This window comes from Rhipicephalus microplus, chromosome 1 (assembly GCF_043290135.1).
Source record: "Rhipicephalus microplus isolate Deutch F79 chromosome 1, USDA_Rmic, whole genome shotgun sequence".
In the NCBI taxonomy this organism is placed as follows: Eukaryota; Metazoa; Arthropoda; class Arachnida; order Ixodida; family Ixodidae; genus Rhipicephalus; species Rhipicephalus microplus.
This window is the reverse complement of record NC_134700.1, coordinates 207,659,122-207,676,445: the sequence shown is the minus strand read 5'-3', so window position 1 is coordinate 207,676,445 and position 17,324 is coordinate 207,659,122. Positions and strand designations below refer to the sequence as shown.

At 42.0% G+C, this 17,324-nt stretch overlaps 1 protein-coding gene and 1 non-coding gene across 3 annotated transcripts in view; both read left to right on the top strand.

Annotated features, from left to right (window-relative positions):
- Window positions 1-221: 221 nt before the first annotated feature.
- TRNAS-GCU (transfer RNA serine (anticodon GCU)) lies at window positions 222-303 on the top strand. The gene has a single exon. It is a non-coding gene; the product is annotated as a tRNA-Ser (tRNA).
- Window positions 304-2,475: 2,172 nt separating this feature from the next.
- The window catches only part of LOC119167416 (nucleolar MIF4G domain-containing protein 1), a 33,531-nt gene continuing 18,682 nt past the window's right edge, over window positions 2,476-17,324 (top strand). For both annotated transcript variants that reach the window (XR_012894613.1, XM_075891107.1), the window contains exons 1-10: window positions 2,476-2,825; window positions 3,395-3,535; window positions 4,270-4,414; window positions 6,716-7,634; window positions 9,135-9,205; window positions 9,292-9,420; window positions 10,468-10,592; window positions 12,388-12,481; window positions 13,077-13,176; window positions 15,575-15,702. Coding sequence is in view for 1 of the 2 variants with exons in the window: in XM_075891107.1 (XP_075747222.1) it covers window positions 2,670-2,825; window positions 3,395-3,535; window positions 4,270-4,414; window positions 6,716-7,634; window positions 9,135-9,205; window positions 9,292-9,420; window positions 10,468-10,592; window positions 12,388-12,481; window positions 13,077-13,176; window positions 15,575-15,702 (2,008 nt within the window). In the remaining variant the exon portion in view is untranslated. The remainder of the gene's footprint in view (window positions 2,826-3,394; window positions 3,536-4,269; window positions 4,415-6,715; window positions 7,635-9,134; window positions 9,206-9,291; window positions 9,421-10,467; window positions 10,593-12,387; window positions 12,482-13,076; window positions 13,177-15,574; window positions 15,703-17,324) is intronic.

The following is a 17,324-nucleotide window of genomic DNA, read 5'->3' as shown; positions in this document are numbered from 1 at the left end:
GCGCTGGTGTCGGTAAAAAAACTGCCTTTTTAAGCTAAGGTGGTGGTGGTAGTGAATATAAGAGGTAAAATGCGCCTAATAAGCTAAGGTCGTGTGTGTGCAATGCATAAATGTGTATGCAAACGCACACGGAGGAAGGAAAGGTGCAAACGCATGTGCAAACGTAATCAGATTTTTCCAACTTTGTTTTTTCTTGCATTTTAGCACCGCGGCGCTTGGCGGACGAGGTGGCCGAGTGGTTAAGGCGTTGGACTGCTAATCCAATGGGCTCTGCCCGCGTGGGTTCGAATCCCATTCTCGTCGTATTGTGGATTTTATTTTTTATATGTTTTCAATGTGTCTAAACATGGGAGGTTTTGGCGCAATTTTGTCTTTCTTTTTTCACACAACGTGTTGTCGATGTCGACTTTTTAACAAATTGTGTTCATACAGCGCAATGCTACGACGCAAACGCGTTAACCTGGGGCGTCTGCAACATTTGCTGCAAACCAGAGAGTTAAGATGAATTGTCACCTGGAACGCTATCGATAGCCGCCGATCAGAACCGCCGGCACCGACGAAGCCCGCAAAACTAGAGCAAAACCACGCCTTCGAGCAACGCCTTCGAGCAACGCCTCCTCTAGAAGATGCCTGCCGCTTGAGAAGAAAAACGGCCGCCACACCCTTTCTCTCCTTTATTTTAGAATGTTCTCGGTCGCTAGCGTCACCTGTGGCGGACGGTGCAACAACGCATCACTTTGCATAGCCTCCGAAATAGCAGTGTGCAGTTGCAGGTCTCGAACAACTCTCGACTGACGCGCCCCTATGGGCCGCAGATGAAAAACGCTCAGCTGGTACCATCCGCTGCCGGGATAATAGTCTCGGTCGCGAGCGCCACCGCGCGGCGCTTGCTCAAAACTGAAGGCAGGCCAACTCTGCTGGGAGCGCGAGCCATTCCCCAGGCATTGTTTAGAGCATGACCTACTACACTCCTGACCTGCCCAGAGAGCACCTCTTCCAGCGCCCACGTTCTAGTTCATACCTTCTGCCGCTAGGGCCGTCACCTACGAGCGGCGTGGCGCTAGGCAGCACCTGTTCGCTGTCGTCTGCTTCAGCCATCGCTGTGGCAGTGCAAATCGTTCTTATTGTGCATGAATTGTGTATGAATGTGTAAAATATGGCAAATAAAGCGATATGATTCCTCGTCAGAGTTGGCTGCATTCGTGTGGACGTTTGAAGCAGAAATAGAACCGTAAAAAAAGCACACAAAGGGTCACAGTGGCAAGCAGACGGGAACTTTTCTACAAATGAAGGAAAATTTATTATGAAAATATTTCTTGAATGAAAACGTAGTCCAACGAGATAAAAAAACTATTGTTAGGCATTCATTGTTCACACTGAATCACGATGGTTCCAGACGATACGCATACACAAATTGCAGAAGATACGCAGAAACACAGTAGGTCGTGTGCAGAAACTTGCAGACGGCAGATAGCTGCAGTAGTCAGCTCTAATAGTGGCCGCGTGCAGTTTTTTTTTTTTAGATGAGCTGACACCTCAAATGTAAGTATGGTGTATTGCTGCGTGCCATATTGCAAATCGGAACAAGGCAAACAAAGTAAAGTAAGTTTTCACGAGTTTCCTGCCACAGACATACGGGAAGAATGGATCGAGGCAATTGGAAGAAAAGGTGAGTCTTGTGTTTTTGAGAGTCGTTTCAATTCAGAACGAGTTGCAAGCTAGCAAGAAGCACCAGGGTGCTTTAGTAAACTTTATTTCCGTGTGTTATGCTAATTCACTGAGCTAAAAAACATGAAAGCTTTTTTAAAGTACCGCGGCTAATATGGCAGGCTCCACAAATAGTGCCAAGAAATTTAAATATAGCACACAAGAAAAAAGTAAATATACGAAATCTGTAAATTATGTAAAAATGCGTCCGTGGGCGTATGTGCATTATTCTCTTCTATCAATTGACTACAAGTGTAACACCTGTCCAGGGCGAGTGTCCAAGGTAAGTGCTCAACAGGGGCACTGCGTTTCACCTGACGCGTCCTAAACAACCTAAAATCAGTTTGATATTCTATTACCAATGAGTACATTATTAGTCAAAAGCTTTATGAATACTAAATTGAAGTTTTTTTAGGCTGGAATGGCAAAAACAACCATGCAGCAAGACATTTCTACGCAAATATACAGCTTTAGAAGTCAATCAACCAGTATAGCCTAACTACTAAAATGTAACACATAGCACACGTTAGCCTTTTCAGCAAAAAACAATCACACGTATAGGCAGTTTGTCACAGAAGCAGACGCATGGTATCAGTCCGTCGCCCTCCTGCCGGCCGCACAGTAGCAGACGAACAGGTTATAGGTAGCGCCACCTACGGCGAGCGATTGAACGAGAGCGGGGACACGCGCTCCCATAGGAACCCCGCTATCTGAACAGGTCAGGAGTGTAGTAGGTCATGGTTTAGAGAAGGCGTTGCTTCGAGTGATGTCTGAGGCTTAAGTGAATAGATGGCAGCACAGTGCACGCTGCGAACTAATATGGCAGCGCCCACTCCGTTAGAAGCGTGGTTCGTGTTTACGTGCTTGCAGCCGAAGTGACATAACCGAGTCGTGTCTTCGCTTCTGTGCTATGTGATTCTATCGAGGACGAGAAGTGTTCGCGAGTGGCTCGCAAAACTAATATGAAGCGCAGTCGTAATGTGAGAGGCGAGGTGCGCGCGAGCGCGCAGCCGCCAGCGCACGGTGTTGACGTTTCAAGATTGTCGAGAAAAAAGCGACGGAAACTGGAGAGATCAGAGAAAAAAGTTCGACGACACGCATTTCACATGAAAAATAAGGTATGTGGAGGAATGAGGTGCGTCGTCTCTTCCACCTCGCAAAAGCACGCGCTGGGGTCGCGGTAACCTCAACTGAAAACTGAAATTCCCCGACAGGGAGAGCTTGTGTTGTAATTGACTTTAAGGCGTTGACATTCTTTGGCTGACAGTGCATCTTTTCCGTAATGATCGTGCCAGTTTCAATTACCTACTAGTTTTGCTGCGTTCGCAGATTAAACGAGCTGTGTGTGTGTGTGGGGGGGGGGGGGGGTCAACTTTCTGTGTCGTCATCGTGTATTTCTGTACTACCAATCACGAGTAGCACTGCAAAGTTTGAGGTAAACTATCTCGTTGAATATAGCTGCTCTATACGTAAGACGTTGTGAATGAAGCGCTTGTACAGCTCTATCCACCGTTTAGTCGTGCTGAGACATGCAGTGAGCTGAATCAAAATTACAATCAAGCACTAGCTTTGAACACATAAATCTAGATTGAAGCAACAAAAGAAGGGAGAAAAAGCGAGACCTAAAGAAGGCTAAAGTAAAATTGTCGTGATTTGCTCTGTTCTAAATCCAATGCTCCTGGTGTAGGGAATCATCCAAAAAGAGATGGAGAGGATATGCCAAAAGCTCCACATAATCCGAAAACCAACAAGTGAAGCCATTGCAAAAGATCACCGTGCAAAACAGGCTAAACAGGAGGAACCTGCATTGAAGAAACCGACCAAACGTGTAAGCTTTCATTTTTGTGTGCTGAAATGTTTGTCTTGTGTATCTATACAGCCACATGTACTACCTATGTGTACAGTGTGTGGCATCTTACTGTTTGAATAAACAAAGGAAACAATTTTGCATAATGTACATGAACAAGTCACTATCTACTACCAAAGTCTGTGGCACTGTGTTGGGTTTACATTTGTCAGCAGGTGCAATACCTTGAATATTAAACACCTGCTTATTCACACCGCTAATAAAATGTTAATGCATTCTCATGAGCTGTTTTTTTGTTGCAATGCTCTGGCCTTTCTTAGAAAGCCAGAGTAGTTTAACTGAACATCTTGTTGAAGTTCCAACAGATTTCAGCTGTATAGAAGGTATTGTGGTTGACTGACGCATCACGTAAGTTTTGATCACATTGGTGTAGCATGACTATCAGCTGTAGCACTGTATGTGAAGACATGACTGTGTTAGCATAGAACATTACGTAGCTAGAGGCAAGAACATGCTTCGGTAGAGCTGCTTGACCAGCCCTAGTCTCGCTCTAAGCCATTAACAGCTTGGCTGGTTAGTAGGGCACTGTAAATTGTAATTGTGGTGACTGCATTTTTAGGCTTCCAATAGTCCCTAATACATGCTGGAGGTGTATAACATGCCACACAGAAACAAATCACTAATCACCAGTTATATGTAAGTGCTGCACGTCTGCTCATTTCTGAATGCTGACATCGACTTTTCTCATTCCATAGGAGCAGGAAGCAGTTCGCAAAAAAAACCTCCGTGATGACAACAAGCAGGAAGACAGAGTTATCAAACAGATGGAGAAGTTGTTGTTCCTCAACAAGCGGAAGAACAAGAATATGCCCAAGTCATTCATAGACGAGGGCCTGGACTGTATCCTTCTTGCGCTCATTGCCATGTTGACAGTTTTTGTGTTGAATTTGATTTGCCATCAAAAGTTTACCAAGAGTATCATGAGTAAAATCTACATTCCCACTTTGCTGCGAACGACACAACACCTTATGTCATTTGCAGCAAATGACATTACAGGCGACGTGTGACAGGGGTATTTGGCTCACTAGTAGCAGAATGCACACACTCGTGTTGGGCACCTGTTGAGGGAGAGTGTTTTCAAACCAATTTTCCTTTCTTGGGAAGCACCACAGTTTTCTGTTAATCATCGATAAGTCGAAGCCCAAAAAGTAGCCAACGTAAACGAATCGGCGTGTAGGCACAGCTCTAAATCCCTCGTGGTCGTTGATTTTTTTAATAGAAAACTTGACGTGTTCAATCAGTTCTGATGCTTCATTCGCAACAGCTGGAGTAAACATTCGTTTGCTCTCATCATCACTCCTCACGGTCAAAAATTCATGAACACTGTAGCGGTTTCGATTGCTGACTACAAGTTGTGAGCGGTGTTAAGCTAGTCTTTTTTTTGGATGTATATGAATTTTTTTTTCACTCATGCTAGTTTATCATGTTAAACCAGCCAGATTCTGTGATGTAAATTAATTGCATGATTTGTAATTTTCTGATATCATAGCATCTGCCGATTAACATTGACATCAATTCTGAATGTCATTTCACATAGCCTTGTAGACGCGAAATGCACGATCGCAATGACATTCGTCATGAATGTCATTCGCTGTGAATGACGTTACACATGCCGTGCTTTAAGGGTATAAGGCAAAATCTTGAATTTTAATGCTGTTCTACACAAATACCTCTCATCCACTTTGTAAGTAACTCGGCACTTTTGACTTGCTGGGAAGCAGGAACAATGCTTTCTTGGGATTTTACTGTATGCAGACACTGGATGCATCATTTGGCTATTTGGTTATTCAAAAGAAGCATTGCTTAGTTGTTTAAAACAAGTTATAAAACTATTGTGTCTATTTCACCATGTAATTAGTTGTAGTTCAGAACCAGAAATTCTTTGAATATTGACAATCCATATAGGTGTCTATTAGCTTTGTACTAGCCTAAATGCAAATTAGGGATACAAAAGTTGGTTGACGTGCAATCACTGCACGGAATGGTATCAATAGTGCCCACATTCATGCTCTATGGTGAAGTGTGGCTCACCCCATAGTTTCCAAGTTTCCATACTTGTTAATAGCACTGCTGTGATCTTTGAGATTGGTGCGGCTTGTAGTTTGATTTCAAGGGCCATTTCATCACTCTATGGCCAGCAGCTTTCGCAAGGCAGATATTAGTGCGTTATATAATCACCTTTTAGCAATGCCATTTTCAACTTTGTGCATGACTGTATTATGTTTAAAATATAATTGAAATTGCTGTCAAATGTAACGGCACAGTTTTGTTTCCACAGGATCACAATAGTTTGCCAACATATGTTGCAAATTGCAATTCACAGTTTCTTTGCAAGTCCTGTCGAACTTTCTTAATCATGCAGTTGAGTATTGGCATAAAATACCTTGCTGTATAATTGTCTAGACATGCTCCAACAGCGCTGCAAAAAAGCTTAGCAAGAAATGAAGTATTCTAGTTATTAAGTCCAACTTTTCATGATAGTTCACTTCACATATGTTCAAGAACGTACTCATACCTCACCTAATTTGTTAGCTATTGATCAATCGATCATAGTGCTTCAGTTGAGCTTGTGTTCATTGTGTAAAGTTCTTAAAATTATCACGTAGTGGTGATGCTATTATTGAAATCTAAGACGCTCTCTCAGTACCACTGTGATTCCTTTTACAACAAGGATAGGAGATAATTGAATTCAGGAACAGCGCAACCTACAAGTAGTTACTTCGTAACTACGGAAGCGAAAAAACAAGGACAGGACTTGCCAATTACCAAGGATAGGAGCCTTGGTAATTGGCAAGTACTCGATTATGACCAACTATTTGCACGCTGTGCTTTTTTTTTATTAGAACTAAAGTATAATGTGCAGTGCATAATCAACTTATGCTGCCACCTTGAGCAATGCATTGACATCAAAAATTTTATCGAGCCAAATATTTGTAATGCTTATCATGTTCATCTATTTGGTATTGTTTTGTTGCTTGCACTAACAATGTTAAACATTGCATCAGCAGAACCAAACTTCAATATGTTTCTTATGTAGTAGTTGTTGTAATGTGATCATTGCAATCTGTGTGTTGGCATAATAACTCGAAATCCAGCGAACTGCACTTTTCTACATACGATTCCTTCACTAAAAAGTTACAGATCTCCTAGAAGTTGTGGACAAAAAATACCAGAACACTCATGAGGAGAGTGACAATGATAATGCCGATGTTTATGTGAACCCTGCTAAAAGAAAAAGGAAGTTAGAGGAGAGTAAATCTTTAAGTGCTGGGAAGAAACAGAGGACTCATTCAGACAGCGAGGGAAGTGAAAACGATTTTAGTGATGATGATGATGATGAGCTTCCAGACAAAACTTCAGCTGGGAAAGTGCTGTCTAGTGCTGAATATCAGAGCAGTGGAGACAACAAAATCAGCGATGATGACGGCATTGATGAGGAATGTAGCGACGAAGATGTTGATGAAGATGCGGAAAGTGGTGATGAGTTTGATGAGGACGTCATCAGCGATGAGGAAGGTAGTAATGGCAGTGATGAAGACAACAGTGGTGATGAACTTGGCTCTCAAGATGAATCGTTCGATTCTGAGAACAGCACCTCTGGCATTGTCTCCCATCCGTGGCGTGAAAAAGGCAAGAAAAACGCATTGCTTGAAAATCGTGCCCAGATATCACCCAAAAATAGTGAACCTGCTTCTAAACTAGCAGGTACAATGAAGCCTAACAAATTAGTTCACAAAAGCGAAGGTTGTAAGAACACTCCAGAAGAAGAAAATGAAGTCTCTTTCGATGATGAAAGTGAAAGCTCTAGAGGAGAAGAAGATGATCCAGTTGGGTCAAAAACACTTGGTGAGGGGCAGTCCCGAAAAACAGCCAAACAAGGTGGCACACCTTCTGATGGAACATGGGAAGATATATACGGACGGTTGCGCGATAAGGATGGCAATGTGGTGTCGCAGAAATATGTCCCACCCGCCAAAAGGCTCCAAGGCATCAACCTTAGCTCAGCAAAAAAAGAGGAGCTTGCTAGGCTGAAGAAACAAGTTAAAGGTTTACTGAACAGGTATGTGGACGAAATTCTTAACTCTGGAGATGTGGGGTGTTAATATCTATTCAAGTTAGTACAATAGCAGAGTATTCAACATTTTCTGCTCTGTCTGAAACAAGTGCAGAAGAACAGAATGATGGCACACGTCGCGCATTCAAGATGTGGTAGATTAAGAGTGCATTATGAGCCATAAACACTCTAGAAAGCAGGCAAGGTTGTCCTCTAAAAATTAGTAGAGTTGGCTGGAACTTTGCTTGAGGTGTTTATTTTACACGTGGCTTTTCGCTCGCGTGCTGCATGTGACGCTTGGCAGTACCATGGTAGTTGTTTTTTTGTAGCAGTAACCGTGGGGGAGTCGTCGTGTGTGACATTGCCTTTACTGCTCTGCAAGAACTTTAGTTCAAACAGCTTAAGTTCAGTCCTACGTCATAAATTAGACACAGACAGCAACACTGAAGTTGCTGGTTACTGGCAAGCATTCAGCAGAATGTTGCGCCCATGCTGTCTGCAAAGAGTGGGAGTGGATAGCCACAGGCAAAGTAGCATTGCCCCCCCCCCCCCCCCCCGGGTACGGTATAGCGCATTTATTCTCACGCGATGCCTTGCAGTTGGTTTGTGTTCTAATTACTGATTAAGAACTGCTTCGCATCGGAAGGGAGTGCGTACAGGGAGCAGGCCACTCTGAATTTGCCATTAGAATTCAACATTGTTTTTTTTTTTTTTTTAATTCGTAATGAATAAATACGGAATGTTCTTCTCAGGCATGTGTTGCTGACGATATGATGGAAACATATTCAAGATTTGGGATGCTGCAGTCGACATTTTGCTCAGTTACAGCAGCATTGATCAATCGATAGTCCCATTTTTAACATCAAATCTTTTTGTGAAAAATTTGGCTGCGATCCATTAGCATTGTAGAGAACCATGTAGCCATGCACCAGACCTCATTTGAGTTTTCGTTGGTTCCCAACAAAGCTTGGTTAGGACATTAGTCTCACATAAAGATCTGCAGTACAGTTCTGCAAAATCTGGCACTATTGGCTTAGCCAAGTGCGGGACACTTACGTAGTTGCTCATGAATCTACCTGTAGCTGCACGGAATGTCAACTTAACTAAGGCAAGAAAAATGTAGTACCCAAAGGAGTAACATGTACACAGTCACACTGCTGCCAAGGAGTACGTCAGCAGTAAGGTAGAACACGTTTAATAATTTGGCAAGATGGTGCCATAGACATGGCAACTTAGTCTTGCATCTCTGGTAGCCCTGTGGTACCAAAGCTTTTAAGGATTTTGCAGGCAAGCTAAAACTCCAGTAACTTGGCTTTTCTCTTTCTGAGAGTGTTCACTTGTATACAGAGCTGTATTTTATGTATAGATATGCAGTCACTATGTCTTTTGTAACTATAGCTCTAGTATAGGCCAATGAGAGACAAGTGATGGCATAGAAATACTGAAAAAAAGCAATAATTGATCGATAAAATTCAGGTCATCTGATTATCGTTTTTTTTTTTTCAGGTTGAGTGAAACCACGGTACAGCCTATAGGAATGGAGATGGAGGAGCTGTACAAAAAGCACAGCAACAATGGTATAGATTTTCTTTATTAGTGCACTTTTCTTTGCTCATTCATTACCCACGGTGGTGATGTGATATCTTTCTTCATCTCATTTCAGATGTCAACTCTACCTTGAATCTTTGTCTGTCTGAGTCGATCATTGCACCTTTCTTGACTCCCGAGCGTCTCGTGATGGAGCATGCCATGCTCGTCGCATACTTGCACTGCAACGTGGGAACCGAAGTAGGTCAGTGTTGGACATTCAGATTGCATTTTATTACAGTAGCACATCTAGATGAAGCATGATTAAGTGTACCTTTCCACGTTGTGCCACAGTTTGCAAGTGGCTATGGCTAAAATGTCAAGCTAGATGAACTTTCCGAGAATGTTTAAGAAAGTGAAAGATAGCACATATTGTCTGGGGAGCTATATTAAAAAGTTGACCGGGTTAGAAAAAATAAAGTGAAATGAGCAATGAGTCAAATTTTTGTGTATAGGTTCCCCCTCACAGCTACAAATAAAGAAATTTAACCTACGTCAAGTGCACAGAACCAGTCCACATGGATTGGTTTGTGCCATCTACCCAGACGATTATTAAACTAAACTTCTGTAATGGGCATTCTTTTTATGTAACAAATGACGTAACAAAGCTTATGGACTGATGTTTCTTGTGTGTCTCGTTATCATTAGTGGTGGACAGGCATAAAAAGCCGGAGCCAATACATTGTTTAAGTTGTTATGAACTCTGAGTCACGAGACTTCGGTGTTGATTGCGAAAGGTCTTCAAAAGAGAATGTCTGCCCTAGTTAGGCTCACTACAAACTATTTCCATTTCTTTTTAAATTTTATTGAGTTTTCATGTCTGGGGGTCCCAGAAGGGGGCAGCACATTATCAGTATAAAGCATTTGCATTCAAAGCCTGCTGATTTCTTAGTCAGGAAATCAATTTAGTGTACTTCAAGAAAACACTCGTCAATCGCTATGGTAAGAAAGATGAACATTTTCTGCACTTTGATCATCTTGCATCACTCCCTTATCACTCACCACCTTTCTCCTCAGATAGGGTCGCCCCATTTGTCCTAAATCCTAGAAGTTCACCAAACCTGGACTTTTAATGTAATGTAAAACTTCCTCTGATGTTCTTGCAGCATCGTACTTGTGGTATCTTAGACATCTTTCTGAGATGAAATGTAAAGTATGATTTGATTTGATACACTTTAGTGTTATGTGCATATTTGTGGAAGTATGTATACTGCCATGACAATTAAAATGGGTCTGGCTTTTTTGTTATTAGGTGCACAGATACTCCAAGACATGGCTGAAAGGTTCAATGAATTGTATGGGCAGCAGCAAGGTAACAGTGTTGGGAAAGAAGTTGACAACTGTGCTTTATTTATATCATACCTCTTCGTCTTCAAGGTAAGTCTCCCTCTGCATTTCTTTTTTCCTTCTTTTTTATCTTTATCAGGGCTGGGCAGGGATACTCAGAAAAGTGTTCCACAATACATATATTGATATACAAGTGCTGTAAACTTAAAATACACATACTCGATACATTTGTCTTTGATGTAAAAGTATATTCTGGAGATATTTTTGCAAAAAGACGAAAAAGTATCCTAGAATATAGATACTGGAATATGTGGGGTCTCTATATGGCGAGCACAACGCTCTTGGAGTGAACAGACACAGCAGACGCGGTCGGACCAAACCAAGCCAAACACACATTTATTTAACTACTTTCAAACGACGATATCGTAAGCCGAATTATTATAACATCACTTGTGATCCACATGCTAAACAACCTTACACAATATGACGCAAGTGACAACAGTCAACAACATGACAAACAAGGCCTTACTCACCACAAGGGCCCCGGCAGACGCCCCGCGGTTCCGTGCCTCGGGGTCACACTGCAAAGAGACAGCCGTTCGCGCTAAACGCCACCTGCCGAAAAGGCTCGCTCAATTCTTTCGTGCCGCCACCAAGGCTTGCCGCCAGGGGTCACAGCCGGCGCTACTGATCTAATCATGATGTGATGATGATAGCGGTGATCAACGCTCGCAAACACAATGCCACCTACCGCTCAATAGTTGTGACCCCGAAATATGGCTTCTGCGCGAGACACGTGCACGAACAACTTTACAGGGGGTGTCAGCACCCCCACAAATAATATAATTTTTTTTTAATTTCTGGGATGCTGGTGCTCCACAATGACATTTAATGTGTGCAGCATTTCATTGTTAATGGCATCACAGCAAATTGAAACTTACCATCAAGCATATCGCTTGATTCACTAATTACCACCAGCAAATTAATTGAATTAGGCACGAGATATCTTTCACCGAGAAGGTGGATGCATTAATTTTGTTTAAGCAATAGCATGTTATCAAATAGACTATCCATTAGACAGTGTCAGTTCTGTCTCAACACAAGGCTCACAAACGAGAAAAGTCTCTCTACCTTTGCACACGAGTTTGCATTAAAACAAATTAATTCCGCCTTCATGGCCGTAAAATCCTGCCACATGACCACATCTCTTCTAGGTCCACTAGAAACCGAAAAAACGTAAGACGTTCTTCACTGGCCCTGTGAGACGGCGGCGTCTGTCATCAGCAGGGGTTGACAATACTGCCCCTGCTCAAGACAGCGGCGTCGGGCGCTCTACCACATGTACCATTCTTTGCACCTGGTCAACCTTTCACCACCTTTCTCCACATTTTGGGCCAAAATAATGAGATACCTGTGTCTGCACAGTATCACAATACAATCGATACATTCTAAAAGTATTTCACTACTGGTACGCCAATGCATTTTTCAAGTGTACCTCGGTTCAGATATACAGATACACAAAAGTATCTCTGAGATGCCATCGCGATGCAGCCCAGTCCTGCTCTTGTCATGGAAGACAGTCCTCTACCATTCACCTTACTTCTAAATTCTTTCTTCTTCATTTTGTTAGGAATGTGAAAAGGAAACCAGCGCCATTGTCGGCCTTCTTTGTAGTTTGTTTCGGGAATGTAATTAAAAAAATTGGGGCATGTTTACGGGCACTCTTAAAGACTATTTTCATTGTCACTTCAATATATGAAAAAAAAAATTAAAATCTTGTTTGCGGTATGCAAACCTGGTACTCAAGTCATTTTACTTAAATCGCATTGAAACTTCATAAGTTCACCAGCCCTATTTTTCTTGGCCTAATGTGTCCTCTTTTCAGGTGGTTCATTCAAGAATTGTCTACGACATCATACGAAAGTTGGCTGAGACTTTCAGTGAAAAAGACGTGGAGATCATTCTTCTCATACTACGTTGTTAGTACCCCTATTGTTCTGTGTGGCTGCTGATTCTATTAATGAGCATGTACCTAACTGGTTGTGCATTAGAGTAACTGTGCATAGTATAGTTGATGTCAGATATTTGGATGTTGCAATGAAAAAAAAAAACTAAAGTTCATCTAGTTCAAGACAGAAGAAATTAGAAATGGACTTAATCTTGTAGTGAGCACAAATTAGAAAGTGATGACAATTACTAACTATGCCTCATTATCTTCTTTATTGTAGCAATATTTGTTATAGCCTGTGTGCACATGCATGCATTTTACTTTTTTTGTGTGAATTAAATAAAGCTGAAAACAGAATTGACCTTCATGAAAGTGAACTGTTGTAGTGAACAAAGCATAATTAATCACTCAGAGACTGATTGCTAATTACGGGCTGGATGCAGTAAACTGTATTGGCACACTAAGTTTTATTCGTGAAATGTATCTGTGGGCCACCTAAATTACGTTTTCAGACTACTACGCAGTGAGGAAATTGTTGTATTAGACGTAATTTGTAACAGAAAGGAAAGCTTTCTTATTTCTTTCACTATGTACTTCTGCAATTTGCCACATGATGTTTTTTCTAGCTGTTGGATTTGCTTTGCGAAAGCATGACCCTGTGGCCCTGAAGGACGTAGTACTCCTGTTGCAACGCAAGAGTGCTCAAGATACTGTGGGAGCCCAAGAGTAAGTATAATATTTCTTTCTCACATAAGTATGAAATAAGTACTTTGCATGTGCTACAGATTGACCTACCTTAGGCCATGCTGATACTCAAAGCTGTAGCAGTGTCTATGTAAACTAATGGAAAATTCTGTGCAAGCACCTCTGCCCGAGCAAGTGCCTTGTTTCTGTTTTGGGGAGAATCGAAATATGTGCCATTTGCCAAGCAAGGTACCACCCCTCCTCCCCTGCTTTCATTTTTTAAATGCGAAACATTTCTTGGCGAACTTCGGCGACATTGCACGTATCTAACTATCTAGCAGCCTACAACTTTTAGCTCTCCTGTCCGTTTCCATAATAGCATTGATACCAAACTTGGTATGGCATAACATGACTCTATGAAGAACACATTTGACTAGTCATAACATGAAAATCAAGACATGGATGTCATGATTTACATTTCATAGTCCTGCAGCTCTTGCGGTGGTTTCATTCATGTGGCATGTTACAAAACTGGTATGGTATAACATGATTGCATGGCGAACACAAGCGACAGACCCTAACATGAAAATCATGACATGCGTGTCATGTAACAACATGACTACATGCCAAGCTCATGATGTGCTCACGGGCATTTTGCTAGTGTCACATATACCAAATTTGGTATTACAGGGCGTGAATGGATGACGAAGGTGTGCGGCTGGTGCAAACATGATAATCATGAGATGCGTGTAGTGTAACAACATGTCTACATGCCACGCTCATAACGCACTGGCGGCCATTTCGCTAGCTTCACTTATACGAAATTTGGTATTACGGGACCTGAATGAATGGCGAAAGTATGATACTAGTGCAAACATGATAAACATGAGATCCGTGTCGTGTAACAACATGACTACATGTCACACTCATGATGAACTCGGGGCCGTTTCGATAGCTTTACATATGCCAAATTTGGTATCACGTTACGTCAATGGATGATGAAGGTATGTGACTGGTGCAAACATGATGTCATGTGAGAGCATGACTACAGGCCACAGTCAAGGTGCCAATACATTTCGACGTGACACGGTGCGCGTGCTCACTGGCATTCATTTCGACGGGTCCCGCCGGCGTTGCCATGCCAGGCACTAGTCCTGCCGCATACTAGGAGGCGCGCTTCGCGCTGCGTTGCTTTGACACATGCGCGTTTCAGCGCATCCGGCGTACCTGCGTCACGAAAAGAGGGAGACGCACTGTTGCCTGGGTAAGGCATCGGTTGCCGTCGGGTTGCGTCAACGGACGCCGGTCGCGCATGGCGTCAGACTATAGAGTGCTCACGTTTCCCTAACGTAGCATCGCTGTGGCCAGTGTACGTGCGCTTCAACGCTACATTGGAGTATATTGGGCCCTTCATGATGCGCTAGTGGCCGTTTTGCTAGCTCCACATATAGCAAATTCAGTGTTAGTGATGTCAATGGATGACAAAAGTATATGACTGGTGCAAACATGATAATCCTGACACGCGTGTCATGTAAGGACATGACAACGTACCACGCTCATAGCGTGCTCGCGATCGCTTCGCCAGCTCCACATATACTAAATTTGGTATCATGTGACGTGAATAGATGACGAAGGTAAACGACACATCCAAACACGATAATCATGACACGGAAGTCATGTACGGCATCATTTACCTCCACCTCGTAATGTTGTGCTTATTTTAAAGTGACACGTCAGCCTTTCCCATTCGTGCTAAGCATATCATCAATTCCCAATGTACGTGGGATCTGCCAATTTTTTTTCTTTCAACCTTTTCATCGGTTTAGAATCCTGCAGCAGCAGTTCCTACGAACCCAAGTTCTGAAAGCCTTTGGATATGTGCACAATTTCTTAGTGCTTTTACAGTGCAGTGACTCAGGTTTGCGTTCCAAGTTGCCTCAAATGGTCTGTCATAACACATGAAATTTCACACGAGTGTGCCCCCCGGTTAAGTAGAAAAAGTACATGCATGCATGCATGCATATTCAATGAATCATTTCATTTAAAGCACAGGTGTGCATTCTTCTTAGAGGTTCTTTTGCTGCTATCTTTAATTTTGTACCGCGACCAAGTAAGCCCCCCCCCCCCCCCTCTAGATCTTCCCCAATAATATCTCATCGCGGGGAAGCAGGGGTGCTTGCCGGGGATCATGCGGTACACGGCTACATGACAGGAATATGCTCTTGAAAAACTTCTAAACTTGTGACTTGATGTTCTACAGTGCATTTTCTTCATTAGAACGAAATAACATCTTGCTGTAATTCATTCAATAATAGATTTTGACTGCCAAGCTTAAAAAGATCACTCATTAATGGCTTTCTGTCTTGCCTTTTTCAAGTATACCATGGTTCAACAAATGACTTATCTTCTCTCTCTTTCTTTCTTTTTTTTTCATGCACAGCTCCAGAAAAAGATTCATGATGGACATACTAAATGCTGTCAGAAATAACAACATACAGAAGATCCCTAACTGTGATCCAAGCATGGTGGAGCATGCGTCTAAAGTTCTTAGAGGGCTTTTCCGAAAGGGTGAGTGAGATGTGTACATACTACAGCATTACATTTATTTCACTCCCATGACAGACATATAAGTTGCACTTAGTTGAACTGTTATATCTGCCACATTTATAGGATGGTTGTATAAAAAAGTCTAATTCCTATTTTCATTGTTTATTAGCACTGCTGATTCACATATTTCTGTTTAATGTGGCGTTGTTCAAATATTGAAATTTCTTCATTGAATGAAATATAAGTATTAAAAAAACAGCTTTCAGGTATGAATTCATTAGCAAGAACTACCATTTTTTTCACATTTGAAATTTCAAATAGTTGCAGTTCCCAAAGTATTTATTTTCTTCCATGGCATACTGTAGCCACACCTTGGTATCATGCTGCTAAAGCTTTTTTTCAATGCCTCTAACATATGGTCAAAATCATTGCCTGACAGCAGTTTACGAAGTCTGTCATAACTGTATACATTGAGAAGCGTTTTGTTGGTCGAAACTGTAGTGTCACTATTTGTCAGGCTGTTTCATGCCCTTAAGATTGTGTATTTTTAACTTGAAGATATTTAAACCCATTTTATATATCAAAGTGATGGGGAGTTACATGTAACAGTGTGCCATATCGGATGAGAATGTCACCAGTTTTTTAACACAGTAGCGAAGAGTTCGTTTTGCAGAAATTCTGGCATCGGCGTCATTGCTTGTGAGTGGAAAATTATCTCGTGCGTGGCCCAAAAATCTAGAAAGGTTCAAATAAAATAAGCAATAAAATTTCTGGGGTCTAAGCGAGGGTGGAACCTAAATCATTTGTGTGGCCAGCTGGTGTTCTGCCACACAGCCACGCACCTCTTTGAAAGTGCAGTAAAATTAACTTCCTCTGCTTGCAAGTACAATGAAAATAACTTTCATGCTTTACAAACAAATGTGTCCTGTATACAGGCTTCACATGTAATATTGCGTGGCACGATCGTACATAACGATTGCATGGTTTAAAGCCGGACACCCATTACAAAGGCACGCACTTTACTAGTGTATTCCCTTAAGATCACGTAGTGGGTGCATAGCAAGTTCAAAACATTTGACTCGCATAATTGATTCTTGTTTGAAGGGGCACTAAAGAGGAACAATGACTTGGTTTAGATTTACAAATTGCACTCAGAGAACTTTAATGCCATATGTTTCACTATCATAAGTTCATTAATAGAGGAGAAAATTAAAGGGACTGTCCACCGTATTTCTTTGCTCTCTGTTTTGTGTCGCAATAAAAAGCGTACCATGTGAAGTGTCTAACCTTGCAGTGGTTTCGCTGGAGAGCTCGTAGAAATTTTTAAAACTGAATTTTTCTGTCCGCGTTATGTCTCTTTCACCGGTGGGATGAATGCCCACAACACTGGTCGGTGCCGGTGAAAGTGGAAAACTGAAACTAGGTGTGGTTTTTGCAGGCTTCATCAGGTTTAGTTATTAATAAAACAAGTATCTTAGTGGACGTTTTAGACACACATACTTTTTTGTTGTTCTTATGAGTGGCGGCGGATGCCGTGGTCGTTTTTCTCCGCTGTTTGCAAGCAGGCATGCAGGCAAGTGAACCCACTGCTCGCAGCGCCACCAGGCACCTGTTTGAGCACATGAGAAAAAAAAAAGCAAAAA